This window comes from Carica papaya, chromosome 9 (assembly GCF_054855325.1).
Source record: "Carica papaya isolate Zhongbai chromosome 9, ASM5485532v1, whole genome shotgun sequence".
Taxonomy (NCBI): Eukaryota; Viridiplantae; Streptophyta; class Magnoliopsida; order Brassicales; family Caricaceae; genus Carica; species Carica papaya.
This window is the reverse complement of record NC_142317.1, coordinates 16,319,195-16,338,460: the sequence shown is the minus strand read 5'-3', so window position 1 is coordinate 16,338,460 and position 19,266 is coordinate 16,319,195. Positions and strand designations below refer to the sequence as shown.

The 19,266-nt window shown below is 41.5% G+C and overlaps 2 protein-coding genes across 2 annotated transcripts; one reads left to right on the top strand and one right to left on the bottom strand.

The window, feature by feature from the left end:
• Positions 1–345: 345 nt before the first annotated feature.
• Positions 346–9,840, top strand: LOC148240127 (uncharacterized). The gene is made up of 2 exons (XM_088211418.1): positions 346–4,059; positions 9,619–9,840. The coding sequence occupies exons 1-2, from the start codon at positions 2,811–2,813 to the stop codon at positions 9,675–9,677; spliced, it is 1,308 nt and encodes a 435-aa protein (XP_088067544.1). The 5' UTR covers positions 346–2,810; the 3' UTR covers positions 9,678–9,840.
• Positions 9,841–14,931: 5,091 nt separating this feature from the next.
• Positions 14,932–18,948, bottom strand: ALDH2B4 (aldehyde dehydrogenase 2B4). Its single transcript, XM_022035172.2, has 11 exons — positions 18,790–18,948; positions 18,248–18,385; positions 17,924–18,066; positions 17,640–17,793; positions 17,335–17,564; positions 17,018–17,107; positions 16,482–16,655; positions 16,256–16,393; positions 15,695–15,832; positions 15,539–15,600; positions 14,932–15,439 (listed from the first exon to the last, which is right to left on the bottom strand). Exons 1-11 carry the CDS (start codon positions 18,857–18,859, stop codon positions 15,166–15,168), a joined length of 1,611 nt encoding a protein of 536 aa, XP_021890864.1. The 5' UTR covers positions 18,860–18,948; the 3' UTR covers positions 14,932–15,165.
• Positions 18,949–19,266: the final 318 nt, after the last annotated feature.

Below are 19,266 nucleotides of genomic sequence, written 5' to 3'. Positions count from 1 at the left end.
CTCATGTCTTGACTCATGAACTACTTCCACTCCAAGAGGACTTATCTTATGAGGAAGTACCAGTCGGTATCACGGACCGAAAGAGCAGAATACTCCGCAACCAAGAAATATCATTTGTAAAGGTAGTGTGGCAAAAACCACTCGCCAAGGGAGGCTACCTGGGAGCTAGAATCAGACTTTAGAGCCTAGTATCCCTATTTGTTCGACCAATAGTAAGAGGCAAATTTGGGGACCAAATTTCTTTAAGGGGGGGAGAGTTATAACACATAAAATTTTCCTTTATTATTTTGTTATTTATTTTTATTTTATTTCAATTTTTATTAGAATTTTTGTAGCACCCGGAAAGGAGGAGGGGAAAAAAAAAAAAAAAAAAAAAAAAAAAAAAAAAAAAAAAAAAAAAAGGGGGGGCCACGTCAGCAGCCGCGTCAGCAGCCACGTCAGCAGTCCCGGCCAACCAGTGCCTGCCACGTGGCAAGATCGCGTCACTCCGAAAGGAGCCACGTTGGCGATCCGCGTGGGTGCGATCCGACGGCCCAGATCAATCACGCGATCGGACGGCCCAGATTCAATCGCACGGACGGCCCAGATTCAATCAAAAACGAACGGCCCAGATTAAAACAAAATGAACGGCTGTGATCAAAAGGCAAGGGGTTATAAATAGAACCCCCACACCAGACCACAAACCCTAGCCGCCAGCCGCTCGCCGGAGAAGACGAACCAGAGGCCGACCGCCGCCACCCGCCGCCACTCGCCGCCGCACCGGGGAAATTTCCGACCGCCGATCGAGGTAAATTTCATACCCCCGACTCGTTTTTCCGCACTGATTCCTCCTATGGCCAAATCGAAACCGAAATCCCGGCCAAACGGCCGGAATACGCGGCCGAAGCCCAGCGGCGCCGCCGCGCCCCCTCTCGGTTTTTGCCTCCGACGAGGCCCTTCCCGGCCTCCGTTCGATGCAATTTTTATATCACCGTGATCACCATTCTTTTCTCTACAGGTTGACCGGAGCCGAATCACCAAAACACGAACCTCGCCGGAGAGCCGCTGCACCCGAGAGCGCCGCCGCCGGTAAGCTCCGTTTTTTCCGTGATTTTTGGCCCCCCGAGGGCCCTAGGGCTGTTTTCTGACAAGGACCAATGCGAGTGTGGCCGAATTCGGCCGAAAACGGCCGAAAACAGTCAACCCGAGGCGACTCGCCGCCGCCAGCGGCGGTGCCGTCGCCGGAGCACGGCGGAGCCGCCGTGCCGGAGTTGCGATTTGGTCCGAAAGGGGCCCTGGGCCTAATTTGGATTTTTTTTGGAACACGTGCAGGTATTGTTAGTGTGTTTCAGTTCCCCGGGAAAAATTCAGGGAAAATTAGGGAAGGCCTGCAGGCGCACTGTGAATCGTATTCGGATCTCGAAAACAAGTAAGGACCCCTCACCCTATTTCCTATCACGGTATTAAAGTTCAAAATGATAAAACGGTATTTCTTGAATTAACGCATGTGTGAAATTGCTTAAGGTTGCTAATGGAGCCCGAGTCTAGTGTGATTGATGATTTACTGTTATTTGGCCTGTTTACAGCTTTAAATGCAAAATGAGGTTTGATGTGTTCATTTTACAGATTTGTGTGCATGTACTACGTTTTTATTAATTATGGGTTGAATGACTGAAAAACTGATACTGTATGTTGTCTGTTTGGTATGAATTACGATTTGCTTGTTTAAATGTGAATTGATGATGCTGATTGAGGAAAAGGAAAATGAAAGATTGTGTAGACTGATAATTGTATTATGGGGGTCAGCCTGACTAGATATCCTGGGAGATGGTGGACGGACCAGGTCCGTAGGGAACCCTACCGGGATTGTGGTCTCACATGCCGGACGGGGTATGGAGATCTTATGGTTTTGGCGCCCATACCGGACGGGGTATGGGGACGGCCCGTTTCACCCTCATACCGGACGGGGTATTGAGGTTTATGGTTTTGGCGCCCATACCGGACGGGGTATGGGGACGGCCCGTTTCACCCTCATACCGGACGGGGTATTGAGGTTCATGGTTTTGGCGCCCATACCGGACGGGGTATGGGGACGGCCCTGGAAACTGATTATGAATATTAAAGGTTAACGGGTAGCGGAACCCCTATGGACCCCCACGGATACTAGTAGGCTGGTAAATGAGAAAAAAAGATATGTTGTACAATGATTGAATTACAAGAGGCGTGATAAGTGTTATGTTTTACAGCTTAGATTATTCAATGATTATGATAATGTTATTGTTTTTCTCATATTGTTTTCATAAAATCCACCAAGGTAAGTGGATGGTAAAGGTTTTCATGTTAATAAACGAGTTTATTGTAAATTATGCTCCATTGGTCTTTTGTGTTTTTCTACCCACCTTTACCTCCGTGACGGTGAGATATCGTGATGTTCTTACTGGGCTAGTGTAGCTCACTCCTTATTTAACCATTTCAGATCAGGAAGACATGGTTCCCGAGCCCGTTCCGCAGGAGGATGACGAAGGGGATACCTAGAGACTCTGTAGTCATACTCATAGTTTTATTTTCGAGTTTCTCTCTTAGTTAGTTTAATCTTTTATATTTTAAGTACGTTTCTGGTTTTTCGTGTAAGGGATGTTAACTGAAATTTTGATCTCGCTTCCGCATTTGATATATTTAAATACTCATTTCATTTTAATATTTACGGGGCCGTTACAGTTGGTATCAGAGCCGCATTTCCTCGGACCCATCCCTTACACTATAGTCCTTTAAAGAAATACTCACCGATTGGTCGTTACTCAACCATTCCTTGTAAATGCAGGTACACAGAAATGAGGAGAGGAAGGCCCCCACTAAACCGAGCGGCCCAAGATAATTCGCTTCGGGAGGATTTGGACAGATTATATGAGATGGTGGAAGCTCTCGTAGCTGCTCAGCGAAGGCAAGAGGAGAGAAGGGAGTTACCCGGACCTCCTCCGCTAGCGCAGGTTGAGCCCCCGTTACAGCAGGCTGATCCCGAGCCACCCCGGCAGGAGCCTGTTCCTCCACAGTACCACCCGGCACCACAGCCGCGGTACGACCCGGTACCACAGCCACGGTACCAACAGGTACCGCCACAGCACATTCCAGTGCCCCCACCCCATCAGCAGGCGCCACCACAGGGTCCCCCAGTTCACCCTCAGCCGGCCCCAGTTCCTTTACCTCGGGACCCCGCTCCCTCCTTGATCGACCCTGGCTTCATAGAGAGGTACAGGAGACTGAACCCTTCTACTTTTTCGGGGGAATCCTCTTTTGAAGAGGCCCAATACTGGTTGGCGGAGACTGAGCGAGCCTTTGAGACCTTGGGAGTAATTCCTGAGCAGAGGGCTGCCATTGCCTCCTACATGCTGGTAGGGGAAGCAGTACGCTGGTGGGAGCTCAAGCGGGCCACCCTGCCTGTACCAGTTACTTGGGAGCAGTTCCTAGCGGCTTTCCATGCGGAGTATCTCCCTAAGCACATCCAACATTTAAAGGAAATTGAATTTGCTCAGTTGGTCCAGGGTAATATGACAGTGTCGGAGTATGCCCGCAAGTTCCTGGAGCTGGGCCGACATGCCCCGGAGACATTGTTGGATGAGGGCCGAAAGGCCAGGAAATTCCAGTGGGGTCTCCGCCCGGCGATCAGACAGCACTTGTTGGTGATGGAGCTCGAGACATATTCGGCAGTCCTGGCAAAGGCGCAGATCATAGAAAGGAGCTTCGACACCCGCCCTCAGCTAGCGGGAAGTTCCCGACCTTCAGCCCCGCTCCGCAGGCCAGCGCCTACCATGCCGGTCCAACCCAGCAAGAGACCCAGGCCTGCCGCTCAGGGCCCTCCTCAGGCTATGGGGGCAGCTCGTGGGAAGATCTGCCAGTACTGCGGCAGGGATCATGGGGACCGACCCTGCTACCGCCTCAACAACACCTGTCGCATATGCGGCAGTACCCAGCACTATGCGAGGGAGTGTCCTAGGAACCAGAATCAAGGGAGGCCTCCAATCCAGGGCAGAGTTTACAACCTTACCCAGAAGGATGCCGATGCAGACCCGGACGTGGTACATGGTATGTATACTATCTCTGGCCACATTGCTCATATTTTGTTTGATACTGGTGCATCACATTCTTTTATTTCACATGTTCTTGCTTCCAAAATTTGTGTACCACCTGATAGACTTGATTCATTATTGTTTGTATCTACCGCTGGGGGGGAGACATTATTAGGAGAGGTTGTCTACAGGGCATGTGCCGTGGAGATAGCAGATAGGAAATTGAGGGTAGACCTGATAGGGTTAGACACAGGGGATTTTGATGTAATCCTAGGAATGGATTGGCTGGCGGCGTATCACGCCACCATAGACTGCTTTAATAAAAAGATTGTATTTAATCCTCCCAACGAGGAACCATTCACAAGTTAATAAAATTATTCGGTACTGATTCTCCCTAATGACAAATTCTTTTCTTCTTAATTCCCAGTGCGTTGATATTGTATTTTCCCTAACTAGGTAAACCCAAGAAGGAAGTTTGTATCCAAGAGATTCCAGTAGTCCGAGACTTTCCAGACGTATTTCCGGATGAACTGCCCGGTCTACCAGGGGACAGAGAGGTCGAGTTCACCATAGACTTACAGCCAGGAACCCAACCCATCTCGGTAGCTCCTTACCGAATGAGCCGCATCGAGATGGAAGAGCTAAGGAAACAAATCACTGAGCTACAAAACAGTGGCTTCATTAGACACAGCATTTCCCCATGGGGTGCCGGGGTTACTTTTGCAAAGAAAGGAGATGGAACGTTGAGACTGTGTATTGATTATAGAAGGATAAACAAGGTAACAATTAAAAACAAGTACCCTCTCCCCCGGATTGATGACCTTTTCGATCAGTTGCAGGGTGCACAGGTCTTTTCTAAAATAGATCTACGATCAGGTTACCATCAGGTAAAAGTGAGAGCAGAAGACATCCCCAAGACGGCATTCCGAACCAGGTACGGACACTATGAGTTCCTGGTTATGCCGTTTGGGCTAACCAACGCCCCGGCCATCTTTATGGATCTAATGAACAGAATCTTCAGAGAGTTCTTGGATAAATTTGTCATCGTGTTCATCGATGATATCTTAGTCTACTCAAAAAGTAGAGAAGAACATGCTCATCATCTTGCCCAAGTCCTCCAGGTACTCAGGGAAAAGAAGTTGTATGCAAAGTTGAGCAAGTGTGGATTTTGGCTCGAGCAAACCGCCTTCCTAGGACATGTTATATCGAAGGAAGGGGTGTCGGTGAACCCCGAAAAGGTTGAAGCGGTACTTGGTTGGGAAAGGCTGACAACAGTTAAGGAAATTCGCAGTTTCCTAGGGATGGCGGGTTATTACCGCCGGTTTGTCGAAGGGTTCTCCAGTCTAGCGGCCCCTCTAACCCGACTCACAAAGAAGAATGCAAAGTTTGATTGGAATGAGAACTGCGAAAGGAGTTTTTCAGAGTTGAAGAAGCGACTGACTACTGCACCCGTGCTGGCTCTACCGAGTGGATCAGGAGGGTATACAGTTTATAGTGATGCCTCCTATCTGGGCCTGGGTTGTGTCCTGATGCAGCATGGAAAGGTTATAGCATATGGGTCTAGACAGCTAAAGAATCATGAGAAGAACTATCCTACCCATGATTTGGAGCTTGCCGCAATCATACACGCCTTGAAAATCTGGCGCCATTATTTGTATGGAGAGACCTTTCAGATCTACACCGATCATAAGAGCTTGAAGCACATCTTCACTCAGAAGGATCTCAACATGCGTCAGAGAAGGTGGATGGAACTCCTCAAGGACTATGATTGTGACATCCTATACCATCCAGGTAAGGGCAACGTAGTAGCCGATGCCCTCAGTAGGAAGAGTGCAGACACCCTAGCCCATCTGATGGTTTCGGAATGCAGGTCCATTGGGGCTACGCAGCAGGTTCGACTGCAAGATCTGAAGAGGGCCACATGTTTGAGCCACCTAGCAGTCCAACCCGAGCTAATCCAAAGAATAAAGGAAGCCCAGTCAATCGACTCCGCCCTAGTAAACCGCAAGAAGGATGCAGAACAGGGAGTGAACTCAGAATTTCAGATCTCTGCCGACGGATTGATTCGTTTCAAGGACAGAATGTGTGTCCCAGACGACAATGAATTAAAAAGAGACATCATGACAGAGTCCCATAGTTCAAGGTTCGCCATGCATCCAGGAAGTACAAAAATGTACCAAACTATGCGACCCCGATTCTGGTGGAATGGGATGAAGAGAGATATAGCCGACTTTGTATCTAAGTGCTTGGTATGTCAGCAGGTCAAAGCAGAACATCAACGCCCAGGGGGGTTGCTTCAGCCTTTACCGATTCCAGAATGGAAGTGGGAACACATCACCATGGACTTCGTATCGGGACTACCCAAGGCACGATCGGGACACGATGCCATATGGGTAATTGTTGACCGACTCACTAAGTCTTCCCACTTCCTGGCCATCAGAATGACTGATTCGTTGGACAAGTTGGCAAGAATGTATGTCCGGGAAATAGTCAGACTGCATGGGGTCCCAGTAACAGTGGTATCCGACAGGGATCCCAGATTCACTTCTCGGTTTTGGAATAGTTTCCAGCAAGCTATGGGAACAAAGCTGTCCCTCAGTACTGCCTTCCACCCCCAAACCCCCAAACCGATGGACAATCAGAGAGGACAATCCGTACGCTGGAGGATATGCTCCGAGCTTGTGTCCTTGACTCCGGAGGCCATTGGGACGACCACCTACCCCTGATAGAGTTTGCCTACAACAACAGTTACCAAGCAAGCATCGGCATGGCCCCATACGAGGCGCTATACGGGCGTCCGTGCAGGTCACCGATTTGTTGGGAGGAAGTGGGCGATAGAAGATTGTTTGGCCCGGATTTGGTGGAAGAAACCACGTCCAAGATAGTTAAGATCAAGAAGAACATCCAGACAGCTCAGAGTAGGCAAAAGAGCTATGCTGATACCCGGAGGAGAGACCTGGCCTTTGAGAAAGGTGACCGTGTGTTTCTTAAAGTCACCCCCTTCAAGGGAATTAGTAGGTTCGGCAGAAGGGGAAAATTAAACCCCAGATACATTGGACCCTTTGAAATCTTAGACAAGATTGGTACCACTGCCTACAGACTTGCACTGCCCCCTGAGCTCTCCCGGGTTCACAATGTGTTTCATGTATCTATGCTGCGCAAGTACAATCCGGACCCTTCTCATGTCGTGGCTCATGAACCGCTTTCACTCCGAGAGGACTTGTCTTATGAAGAAGTACCGGTCAGTATCACAGACCGAGAAAGCAGAATACTCCGTAACCGGGAAATATCATTTGTAAAAGTCTTGTGGCAGAACCACACGCCTAGGGAGGCGACTTGGGAGCTGGAATCAGAATTTAGGGCCCAATATCCTCATCTGTTTGATCAAGAGTAATGAGGCAAATTTGGGGACCAAATTTCTTTATGGGGGGGAGAGTTGTAGCACCCGGAAAGGAGGAGGGGAAAAAAAAAAAAAAAAAAAAAAAAAAAAAAAAAAAAAAAAAAAAAAAAAAAAAAAAAAAGGGGGGGCCACGTCAGCAGCCGCGTCAGCAGCCACGTCAGCAGTCCCGGCCAACCAGTGCCTGCCACGTGGCAAGATCGCGTCACTCCGAAAGGAGCCACGTTGGCGATCCGCGTGGGTGCGATCCGACGGCCCAGATCAATCACGCGATCGGACGGCCCAGATTCAATCGCACGGACGGCCCAGATTCAATCAAAAACGAACGGCCCAGATTAAAACAAAATGAACGGCTGTGATCAAAAGGCAAGGGGTTATAAATAGAACCCCCACACCAGACCACAAACCCTAGCCGCCAGCCGCTCGCCGGAGAAGACGAACCAGAGGCCGACCGCCGCCACCCGCCGCCACTCGCCGCCGCACCGGGGAAATTTCCGACCGCCGATCGAGGTAAATTTCATACCCCCGACTCGTTTTTCCGCACTGATTCCTCCTATGGCCAAATCGAAACCGAAATCCCGGCCAAACGGCCGGAATACGCGGCCGAAGCCCAGCGGCGCCGCCGCGCCCCCTCTCGGTTTTTGCCTCCGACGAGGCCCTTCCCGGCCTCCGTTCGATGCAATTTTTATATCACCGTGATCACCATTCTTTTCTCTACAGGTTGACCGGAGCCGAATCACCAAAACACGAACCTCGCCGGAGAGCCGCTGCACCCGAGAGCGCCGCCGCCGGTAAGCTCCGTTTTTTCCGTGATTTTTGGCCCCCCGAGGGCCCTAGGGCTGTTTTCTGACAAGGACCAATGCGAGTGTGGCCGAATTCGGCCGAAAACGGCCGAAAACAGTCAACCCGAGGCGACTCGCCGCCGCCAGCGGCGGTGCCGTCGCCGGAGCACGGCGGAGCCGCCGTGCCGGAGTTGCGATTTGGTCCGAAAGGGGCCCTGGGCCTAATTTGGATTTTTTTTGGAACACGTGCAGGTATTGTTAGTGTGTTTCAGTTCCCCGGGAAAAATTCAGGGAAAATTAGGGAAGGCCTGCAGGCGCACTGTGAATCGTATTCGGATCTCGAAAACAAGTAAGGACCCCTCACCCTATTTCCTATCACGGTATTAAAGTTCAAAATGATAAAACGGTATTTCTTGAATTAACGCATGTGTGAAATTGCTTAAGGTTGCTAATGGAGCCCGAGTCTAGTGTGATTGATGATTTACTGTTATTTGGCCTGTTTACAGCTTTAAATGCAAAATGAGGTTTGATGTGTTCATTTTACAGATTTGTGTGCATGTACTACGTTTTTATTAATTATGGGTTGAATGACTGAAAAACTGATACTGTATGTTGTCTGTTTGGTATGAATTACGATTTGCTTGTTTAAATGTGAATTGATGATGCTGATTGAGGAAAAGGAAAATGAAAGATTGTGTAGACTGATAATTGTATTATGGGGGTCAGCCTGACTAGATATCCTGGGAGATGGTGGACGGACCAGGTCCGTAGGGAACCCTACCGGGATTGTGGTCTCACATGCCGGACGGGGTATGGAGATCTTATGGTTTTGGCGCCCATACCGGACGGGGTATGGGGACGGCCCGTTTCACCCTCATACCGGACGGGGTATTGAGGTTTATGGTTTTGGCGCCCATACCGGACGGGGTATGGGGACGGCCCGTTTCACCCTCATACCGGACGGGGTATTGAGGTTCATGGTTTTGGCGCCCATACCGGACGGGGTATGGGGACGGCCCTGGAAACTGATTATGAATATTAAAGGTTAACGGGTAGCGGAACCCCTATGGACCCCCACGGATACTAGTAGGCTGGTAAATGAGAAAAAAAGATATGTTGTACAATGATTGAATTACAAGAGGCGTGATAAGTGTTATGTTTTACAGCTTAGATTATTCAATGATTATGATAATGTTATTGTTTTTCTCATATTGTTTTCATAAAATCCACCAAGGTAAGTGGATGGTAAAGGTTTTCATGTTAATAAACGAGTTTATTGTAAATTATGCTCCATTGGTCTTTTGTGTTTTTCTACCCACCTTTACCTCCGTGACGGTGAGATATCGTGATGTTCTTACTGGGCTAGTGTAGCTCACTCCTTATTTAACCATTTCAGATCAGGAAGACATGGTTCCCGAGCCCGTTCCGCAGGAGGATGACGAAGGGGATACCTAGAGACTCTGTAGTCATACTCATAGTTTTATTTTCGAGTTTCTCTCTTAGTTAGTTTAATCTTTTATATTTTAAGTACGTTTCTGGTTTTTCGTGTAAGGGATGTTAACTGAAATTTTGATCTCGCTTCCGCATTTGATATATTTAAATACTCATTTCATTTTAATATTTACGGGGCCGTTACAATTTTTGTTTAATTTTATTCTTTTTTAATTTTTAATTTATAAGGTTTTAATTTAATTTAATTTAATTTTAAAAAATAAAAAAATAATAATAAAAATAAAATGTGGTAAAATTATTTTTTGAATTTAATTGAAATTGATTTTGGGAAAAATGGGTGAAATTTTGGATTCTGGGAGTGTTTTTCAAAAAAAAATCAGAAATCGGGGGTCAAAACGTAATTTAGAAAAATAGTGCCATGTCAGCAGCCACGACAGCAGTCCGGTCAGTAGTCCCGGCCAACTAGGACACGCCGTGTGGCAGGGACGCTGACGCAGGAAGCCACGAGGGACAGAGACATGTTGGTGATCCGCGTGCGCGCGATCGGACAGCCCAGATTAAATCATGATAGACGGCTTAGATTAAAAATGGAGAGTTATAAATAATTGCATCCACACCCAACCCCAAACCCTAGCCACCAGAACCCTCGCCGGAGAAGACGACCCAGCCACCGGAGGAACCGGCCGCCGCCACCCACCGCCGTACTGGAGGACTTTCCGGCAGCCAAACGAGGTAAAATTTCTCCCTTTGGCTCGTTTTTTGATGCCGAACCTCCCTGTGGTAAAATCGGAGCTAAACCACCAGCCGATTGGTCGAAAAATACCACCGAAGTCCAGCAGCGCCGCCGCAGGTTTCCTCAATTTTTACCTCCGATGAGGCCCTTCCCGTTTCTCATTCGATATAATTTTTATATCACTGTGACTACCGTCCTTTTCTTTATAGGTTGACCAGAGCAAAACACCAAATCGCAACTCGCGCTGAAGGAGCCGCCGTACTCGAGAGCTTCGTCGCCAGTAAGTCTCGGTTTTCTGGAATTTTTTGGCTCACCGAGGGCCCTATGGGTGTTTTATCACAATAACCAATGCAAGTTTGGCTGAATTCGACCGAAAACGGCCAACCTGAGGCGGATCGCTGCCGTGGGGGGTGGTGCCGTCGCTGGAGCACGGCGGAGCCGCCGTGCCGGAATTCCGAAATTGGCTGAAAAGGCCCTAGGTCTGATTTGAGGTTTTTTGGAGACATGTGCAGGTATCGGAAGTGTGTTTCAATTTTTGAAAAAAAATTCAGGGAATCTAAGGACTGCCCGTAGGCACAGTGAGAACCCGATTTCATATTCTGAAACAAGTAAGGATCTCTCACCCTATTTTCTATCACAACATTAAAGCCTAATAAATGATAAAACGGTATTTTATGAATTAATAGATATGTATAATTGATTGAGATTGCTAATGGAGCCCGAATCTGATATATTTTCGATCAGGTATTGTTTGATTTATTTTACAGTTTTGAATGCAGTATGGTACCTGATGTGTTTATTCTATGGTTTCATATGCATGAATCACGGTTTCATTTATTATGCTTTGAATTATTGTGAACCCGATGTTGTGTTGCCTTGTTTGGTGTCCATTGCTGGTTTACGTGTTTGTGTTTGATTGGATAATTGAGATTAAGAAAAATGGTAAAAAGGTATGTGAATTGATAATGGATAATGTCGACAGCCTCATTAGATATCCTGAGAGATGGTGGATAGATCGGGTCCAAAAGGAACCCTACCGGGAACGTGGTCTCTCATATCGGACAGGGTATGGAGACTTTATGTATTTTGGCGCCCATACCGGACGGGGTATGGGGATGGCCCGTTTCACCCTCAGACCGGACGGGGTATTGAGGTTTATGGTTTTGGCGCCCATGCCGGACAGGGTATGGGGACGGCTCTGGAATTAAGTTATTAATGTGAATAGTTCACGTGTAGCAGGGACCCCTTATGGATCCCCATAAATACTAGTAGCCTGATAAAAAAAAGGGTAATTGTTGCTTGATGATTGAAATACAAAACATGATATGTGTTATATTGCAGAGTGTGCGTGATCTTATGATATTTATGATGTAATTATTTTCATAAATTGTTTTCATAAATCTCACCGAGGTAGGTGGACAGTAAAGATTTTTATTATTGATAAATGAGTTTGTTATAAATTATGCTCCATTGGTCGTTTTCGTTTTCTATTAACCTTTACTTATGTGACAGTGAGGTAGTGTGATGTCTTTACTGGGCTAGTGTAGCTCATTCCTTACTTAACCATTTCAGATCATGAGGACTTGGTGCCCGAGTCCGTTTTGCAGGAAGACGACGAGTAGAAGCCAAAGAATTTATTAGTTTTCCTTACAACATTCATTCGTAGTATTTCTTTTAAGTTAGTTTATTCTTTCGTACTTTAATTCGTTTTAGTTATTGTGTAAGAGATGTTAATCATAATCTATTTTATTTCGCTTTCGCACTTAGAATAAATATATATACATTTCCTTTTAATTTCTGGGGCCGTTACATTTGAGATTGTTGCATCTTTGTTGATTTTTTGTTTTTTTGTTTTTTGAGAAAACACATTTTTTTGTTCAATTTACTTTGATAATCATCTATCCATCCATAATTCAAATCCTTATGAGTTTTTCAACACCAACTCCCTAATACAATATTCTCTCTCTCTCTCTCTCTCTCTCTCTCTCTCTCTTTTTCTCCTTTTTTTTTCTAGAATGTTCAACACAATTCTCTTTACTTATTAAGCAAATTTGCTAGCAAAATTTATATATGATTTTAATCCTAATTTAATAATTTAATAAATTTATTTAAAAAATGTTATGAATAATTATTTTTAGTAAATAATGATAAAGAATATTTACAGATATTTATAAGAAATAATTGTTTATATTCTATATGTAAGTACGTAAGTATAATATAACCCATCAATTTAGAAATTCAACAAAGAATTATATAAATTTGTTGGTTGGAAGTATAAGTTATTAAAAATGTTTCAATAAAAAAATGAAACGAAATTCTAATGTGAGGGATCATAATTCGTGCATTTCCTATATTAAATTTTAAATCACTAACTTCCTATCATGAATTAATATAAAAAATTAACATAAATTATTGAAAGGATCTCGGAGACCCATCAAGATACAGAAACTAAGATCTTTCATAAAATAGATTTCTATTCGAAGAGTGCATGGCCGCATTGATAAGATTACACTAACCTATCAATTTAATATTCAATTCAGAATTTTCTTTGAAGGGTATCGGTAAAGAATTAGAATATAATAATATCGATTCATAATTAATTCATACAAATAGAGAAAAAAATATTATTTATTGATTCAAACACTCTTCTTATGAGATAGGGATAGAAAAAGAGAAAAAAAAAATCAAAGATTTCACATAATACTTTTGATCAAAAAATTAATTTAATTTAATTTATTTCGTAATGTTCATTCAATAAAAAAATAGTCAGATTTTATAGAATCAAACTCACGAGACTTAAAAAAAAAGAAAGAAAATAAAATAAGAGATAAAAAATAAATAATAAATAAAAATAAAATAGAAGAATCTAGATTCTAAATAAAAAAAAAATTCAAATTTAAAAAAATATTTTTCCATTTTCATGCTAAACTATTATTTAGTTTGACTTATGATTGGAAGAGTAAATTTTATGATTTATGTTTTAAAATTAGTTAATTTTAATATTTATGGGAAATATTAGAAAAATGTGTGGAAGTACAATTCAACTATAGTATGATAATGATTATCGTATCATTAAAAATAAAATAAAAAACTTTTAAAATATCTTCTTCTCATGTATGGTTAGCTACTGATTTTTTAATTAGAAGATGTTGACTTGGTGAAGAAAATAAATGTTACGTGGACCAACCAGCAATTGACTAATAATACGCGCTTCTTATATCATCATCATCATAATATATATATATATATATATGTGTGTGTGTGCTTAGATTTAATGGCATTTTAATTAAATGATTTAAATATTGACCATTAAATAATTAATGTGAACTCACATTAATTTGGAGTAATTTTTTATTATGACTAAAAACTCTCTCTCTCTCTCTCTCTTCAAATTCTTCATCTAACCATTTTTGTTAGACAAATTAAAAAGAGATTATGATTTTCTTAGTCAAAATTTTAATAATTAGGTTTAAGTTTATTGAATTTTGAGATTCTTTCTTCACGGATTAGGTTATGAAATTATGTTTTGGTCAAACCAAGTGTAAAAGTCAAAACGTTTGTTTAATTATAATACGGAAGGCAATTAATTTGTTGATGTTGCTTCTTTAGTTTGTGTTTAGTTACGTGTTCTATTGGGAACAAAATGGTGGTCTATACAAAATGGTGGACGACTTGGCATAAGCTGGGGTCCTTTTTTTCTATTTGATAACGTATTCAGTAATACAACTACATACATACATAGATATATATATATATATATATATATATATATAAAGTGGGTATAAGTATAAAATTATAAACTCGTAATGGGTATGAAGGGTATATGAAATTAATAGTATACTTGTCCCTTTCTACACTATAAGCTGGGGTTCTTTTCTTGATTTGATAACGTATACAACAATACAATTACATACATACATATATATATATATATATATAAAGTGGGTATAAGTATAAAATTATAAACTCGTGATGGGTACGAAGGGTATATGAAATTAATAATATACTTGTCCCTCTCTACACTTGTATCGTATCATATACGTGTCAATAAAAATTTTGTTTTTATTTTTGATTCTACTTAATTAATCAACTTGAGTAAAGAACATAAATTTTGTCACTAATTCATTACTAAATCGCAAAACTGATCTTTCTCCCCGTAATCAATCAGTTCTGGCTTATGCTTTAATTAGACACCAAAAGAAAACCTGAAAAAACAAATTTCTAACTTAATCACAACTATTACAATTTGTATTATAATTTAAATTTGTTTATCATATTTTATGGCAGCTAAGAAGAAATGAAAAACTTTTAACTCTTATCAGAGACAGTATTTTTGAAGCAAAAATTTATGCGGACTAAATTAAAAAACTTTGTTATAAAAGAAAGAAAAGTGAAAGGTTTTAAATTGAAGAAAGCCTCAAACAAGCACAGCGAGCACGGTACAATAAGATCATGAAATGAAATTAAGATGGATGAAAAATCAGAAAATGATTAAGGAAAACAAAATGATGTATAAGCAACCGATTAACAAGATAGAAACTAATTTCTTTTTTCAAATAAGCCTTAGCTTAGATGATATAATTACACCAATAACATCTCTGAGTTTGAGTCTTATGCTAGCTAACCAACCAAGAAAAGCAAACAAATTTTATTCAGAAAGTTTTCTCTGCAAACCCACCGGTATTAAGTAAGATGTCCTTATTTGCAAGACAAGAAAAAGTGAGGCCTTGATGATGTTCTAACACCGAGCAAATTAAATTACAACCAAGCTGGATTCTTGAGAGGGGTAACCACTGCCTTCACCTGCAAATAGCTATTGAGGCTGTAGATTCCCTTTTCCCTGCCAATACCACTCATCTTATACCCACCAAAAGGAATTGCAGCATCAAACACATCAAAGCAGTTCACCCACACAGTCCCTGCTTTCAATCCTCTCATAAGCCTGTTTGCAGTATTCAAGTTATTGGTAAACACACCTGCAGCTAGACCATATCGCGTTGCATTTGCTCTTTTTATCACCTCATCAACATCCCTAGTCCACAACAAAAGATATGCATGTAATTATTATGCTGAATGCTTTCTTGAGATGCAAAATTGAAGAGGATTTGGGATATGAATCTTTTTTACTCACTTGAACTTCAAGATTGACTGCACTGGACCAAAAATCTCATCCTTTGCAATCAACATATCGTCCTGGTTAATGAAAATGTCAAGCTTCATAGTATGATACATGTTTAAACATCTTGATAAAATATGTTACAAGAGATCATGAATGAATTAATAGTACCTGGACATTAGAGAAGACAGTGGGCTGGATGAAGTAGCCTTTGCTGCCAAATCTTTCACCTCCGCACTCAAGAGTCGCTTTGCTTTCAAGACCAGATCTTATATACTTTAGCACCTTATTGAATTGCTCTGAATCGACCTGAAAATTTCAGGATGACCATTCACATCACTTGATACCTCTTATCATTTGGTACATTTTCTAAGCACATATATAAAGTATGAAACTCGTAGACCTCTGTTTATGCCAGAGCCAAAAGAAGATTAGAAATGCAAGTCGAATTTGGTAATTTTTAATTTCCCTTATCAGTGGAAAGATAAATGCATACCATCCATAATGCTTTTTGTGCAAGATTAGTAAATATCATTTTTTTAATTTCTTTCAATCCCTATGTAAAAAGATCCTACTTACTGATATTTAATCTATTAAAATCAAAATTTATTGAAACCATATTACAGGAAAAATGATATGATTCAAACCAGAAAAAGAAAACAAGCAATCTTCAAAAGGCTTCATAGTTCTTAAATTATCATGTCTTGGAGCCAGGGGGGCAATGGAGAGTACCTGAGGACCTTGTTCAACACCTTCCTTGAAGGGGTCACCAACAACACGCCTCAGAGCACGTGCCTTTGACTTCTCTATAAACTCCTCATATACACACTCATGAACAAATGTACGAGATCCAGCACAGCAGCATTGTCCCTGTAGACTTCCATATCATGGTCAATTCTTACGTCAACAGTTTAATGCTTTAAGAGCTCAGCTTTTCTGAAGAACCGATTGATCAAACCTGATTAAAGAACAAAGCAAAATGTGCAAGCTCCACAGCTTTATCTATATCCGCATCCTCACAGACTATAAAAGGTGATTTCCCTCCAAGCTCCAATGTGACAGGTTTGAGATTGCTTTTTGCAGCCAATTCAAGCACAATTTTACCAGTATCGGTTGATCCTGTGAAAGCAAGCTGAAAAGACAATGTAGCATATAATCACTGGCATGCTCAGTATCTTATTCGTCTGAGCAATCAGGCAGAGTCATCGGCAGGTTCATTCAATTTTATATTGTAATTCAATTTATTGTAAGGAACTTATTCAATCCAGGCAGAGTCACTGGCATGCAGGTTCATTCAATCAGGCAGTATCTTATTCATGTAAGTAACTGATTCAATTTATTGTAATTCATCTATACTTGAAAAATAAGACAAACTGGCTGGATGCATGTTCATTCAATTTTATATTGGACTAGATATTATTAGGTATTATAACATTTGAATACAAACCTATATTTGCTGAAGAAGATAACAGCTTATAAAAGTGGAAAAGGTACCTTGTCTACGTCCATGTGACTTGCAAGAGCTGCACCAGCAGTAGGACCATACCCTGAAACTACATTTAGAACACCTGGCGGAAGACCAGCCTGGATTAAAATATCATGAAAATTATTAGATTTTAGGACAATGGTTATTCAGATATCTTCAAAATTGAACAGAGAATTAGACTTACTGTAAACAAACAACACTATGTAAAACCCTTGCTACAAATCAAAACTAAAAGCAATTTTATATGCTCCCCATCATTTTCATCTTTTCATTATTTTTTTAATTTATTTTTATTTTTATTATTATTATTTTTTTCTTACTCTACCTCATGGAATAGCTTAGCCGCATAGAGCGCAGTCAAGGGTGTTTGCTCTGCAGTTTTGAGGACAATAGTGTTACCACAGGCAAGAGCAGGACCAACTTTCCATGCAAACATGATAAGAGGAAAATTCCAGGGAATTATCTGTCCTGCTACACCAATTGGTTCATGCAATGTCTGGACATGGTAATTTCCATCGGCTGGAACTGTTAGACCATGAATCTTATCTGCCCAACCTGGATGAGTGGCCAAGACCATTATTACATGGAAAACTACCGAGCAGAAAAGTTCAGTTCAGGTTAGTGAAATACCTGCATAATAGCGAAAGAGACGTGATAATAATGGCACTTCAGATTTTGCTGCTTGTTCATAAGGCTTCCCATTGTCCCATGTCTCTAAAGCTGCAAGCTCATCATTGTGTTTATCCACCAAATCAGCAAATCTCAACAGTATCCTTGACCTTTCCTGCCAAAAGAAACAAACAATCAAGTAATGTTATTATAGGTACAAAGGAAAAACAATGGTAATCAATCATATAATCTGTAATTCAATTGTAACATGCATCAATTAAGGAAGTAAATAATAAAAGATATACATAAGCAGTCATCTTCGGCCATGGTCCTTCATCAAATGCCTTGCGAGCAGCAGCTACTGCCCGGTTGATATCTTCAGCATCGCCTTCGGCAACATGAGCAATCACTTCACCAGTACGAGGATCATAGGTCGGAAAAGTTTTCCCTAATCCCAAACGAATATCCTTTCGAATGTCAGTTAATTTGCTTATATGAGTCTTAATTTGATACCACAAACAGTGACCATGACACCATTTTTGAAATGAGCAATTATAAAAAATCATTGAACAAAGAAACACATATAAATATTGCGCATGAGACTCTATGACTAAAGAATGTCAGATCACCTGATGCTGCATCCACGAATTTGCCATCAATCAGATGCTGAGTATAAGAAATTTGAACTGGAGGAGTGATTGGTTGCTCAAATGCTGTAGCGGTGCTAAACCTTTGGATGCAGCCTGATCCCCTGCTAGAGTTATTCCCTGCAGATCATGTTGCCAACATAATTAAGATTATTTAAGGAGAATCAAACCACATATAGCTTCCTGTTTGTTCAATTAGTCAATTTAGGAATTGTTCATACTGGATACTTTCCTGAGGTTTCTACAAAACAAAAAAGGATTAATCGGAAATTGAAGTGAGAATTAAAGGATCAGTACAAAGCATAATCATGTATATGCTACTAACGAAACAGATAAAATCAGAGTGTGAAACATCGATAAAGAAAATGATTAGAGTTTTAGAAGAAGCTTGAAAGAAACAGAAGATCCTCTATCAGCAGAAACCGATAAGGTTCATTGGTTTCAGAAAAACCATTACCATACAATACAAGAAAAAAAAACGAAAAGGAGAAAGGAGAAAGAAGCAAAGAGAGGAGTTGTGTTACCTAGAGAACGAAGCAGGGAAAGAGAGACGGAAGAACGAGAAAGGAAGGAGGAGATTCTGCGAGCTGCCATGGAGGTGAGAGCTTATCTATCTGGTTCGGGTGAAAGAAGAAGATTATTAAAAAGAAAGAAACCAACCGTTTGGAATGAAACACTCACACAGCGTCACTACATTAATAATAATATCCGGGATTATGGGGTAATTTCATTTCCAAGAAAGTCAAAAATAAAAATTAAAAAAAAAAAAAAAAACCCAAATTGATAAGACCCATTATTTAATTATTATGGGTTTATTTAGTAATATATTTTTATAATTAAAAAAAAAATCATTTAAGACATGATAACTTATTTAATTATTATTAATGGTGGTGATGGAGTGACAATCAACTTAATTTCTTTTTTAGAAATTACGACAGACAAAGTTGAATCTTTTGTCACGTGGTGCGTTTAGAAAGAAAACAAGTCATGTCATAAATATC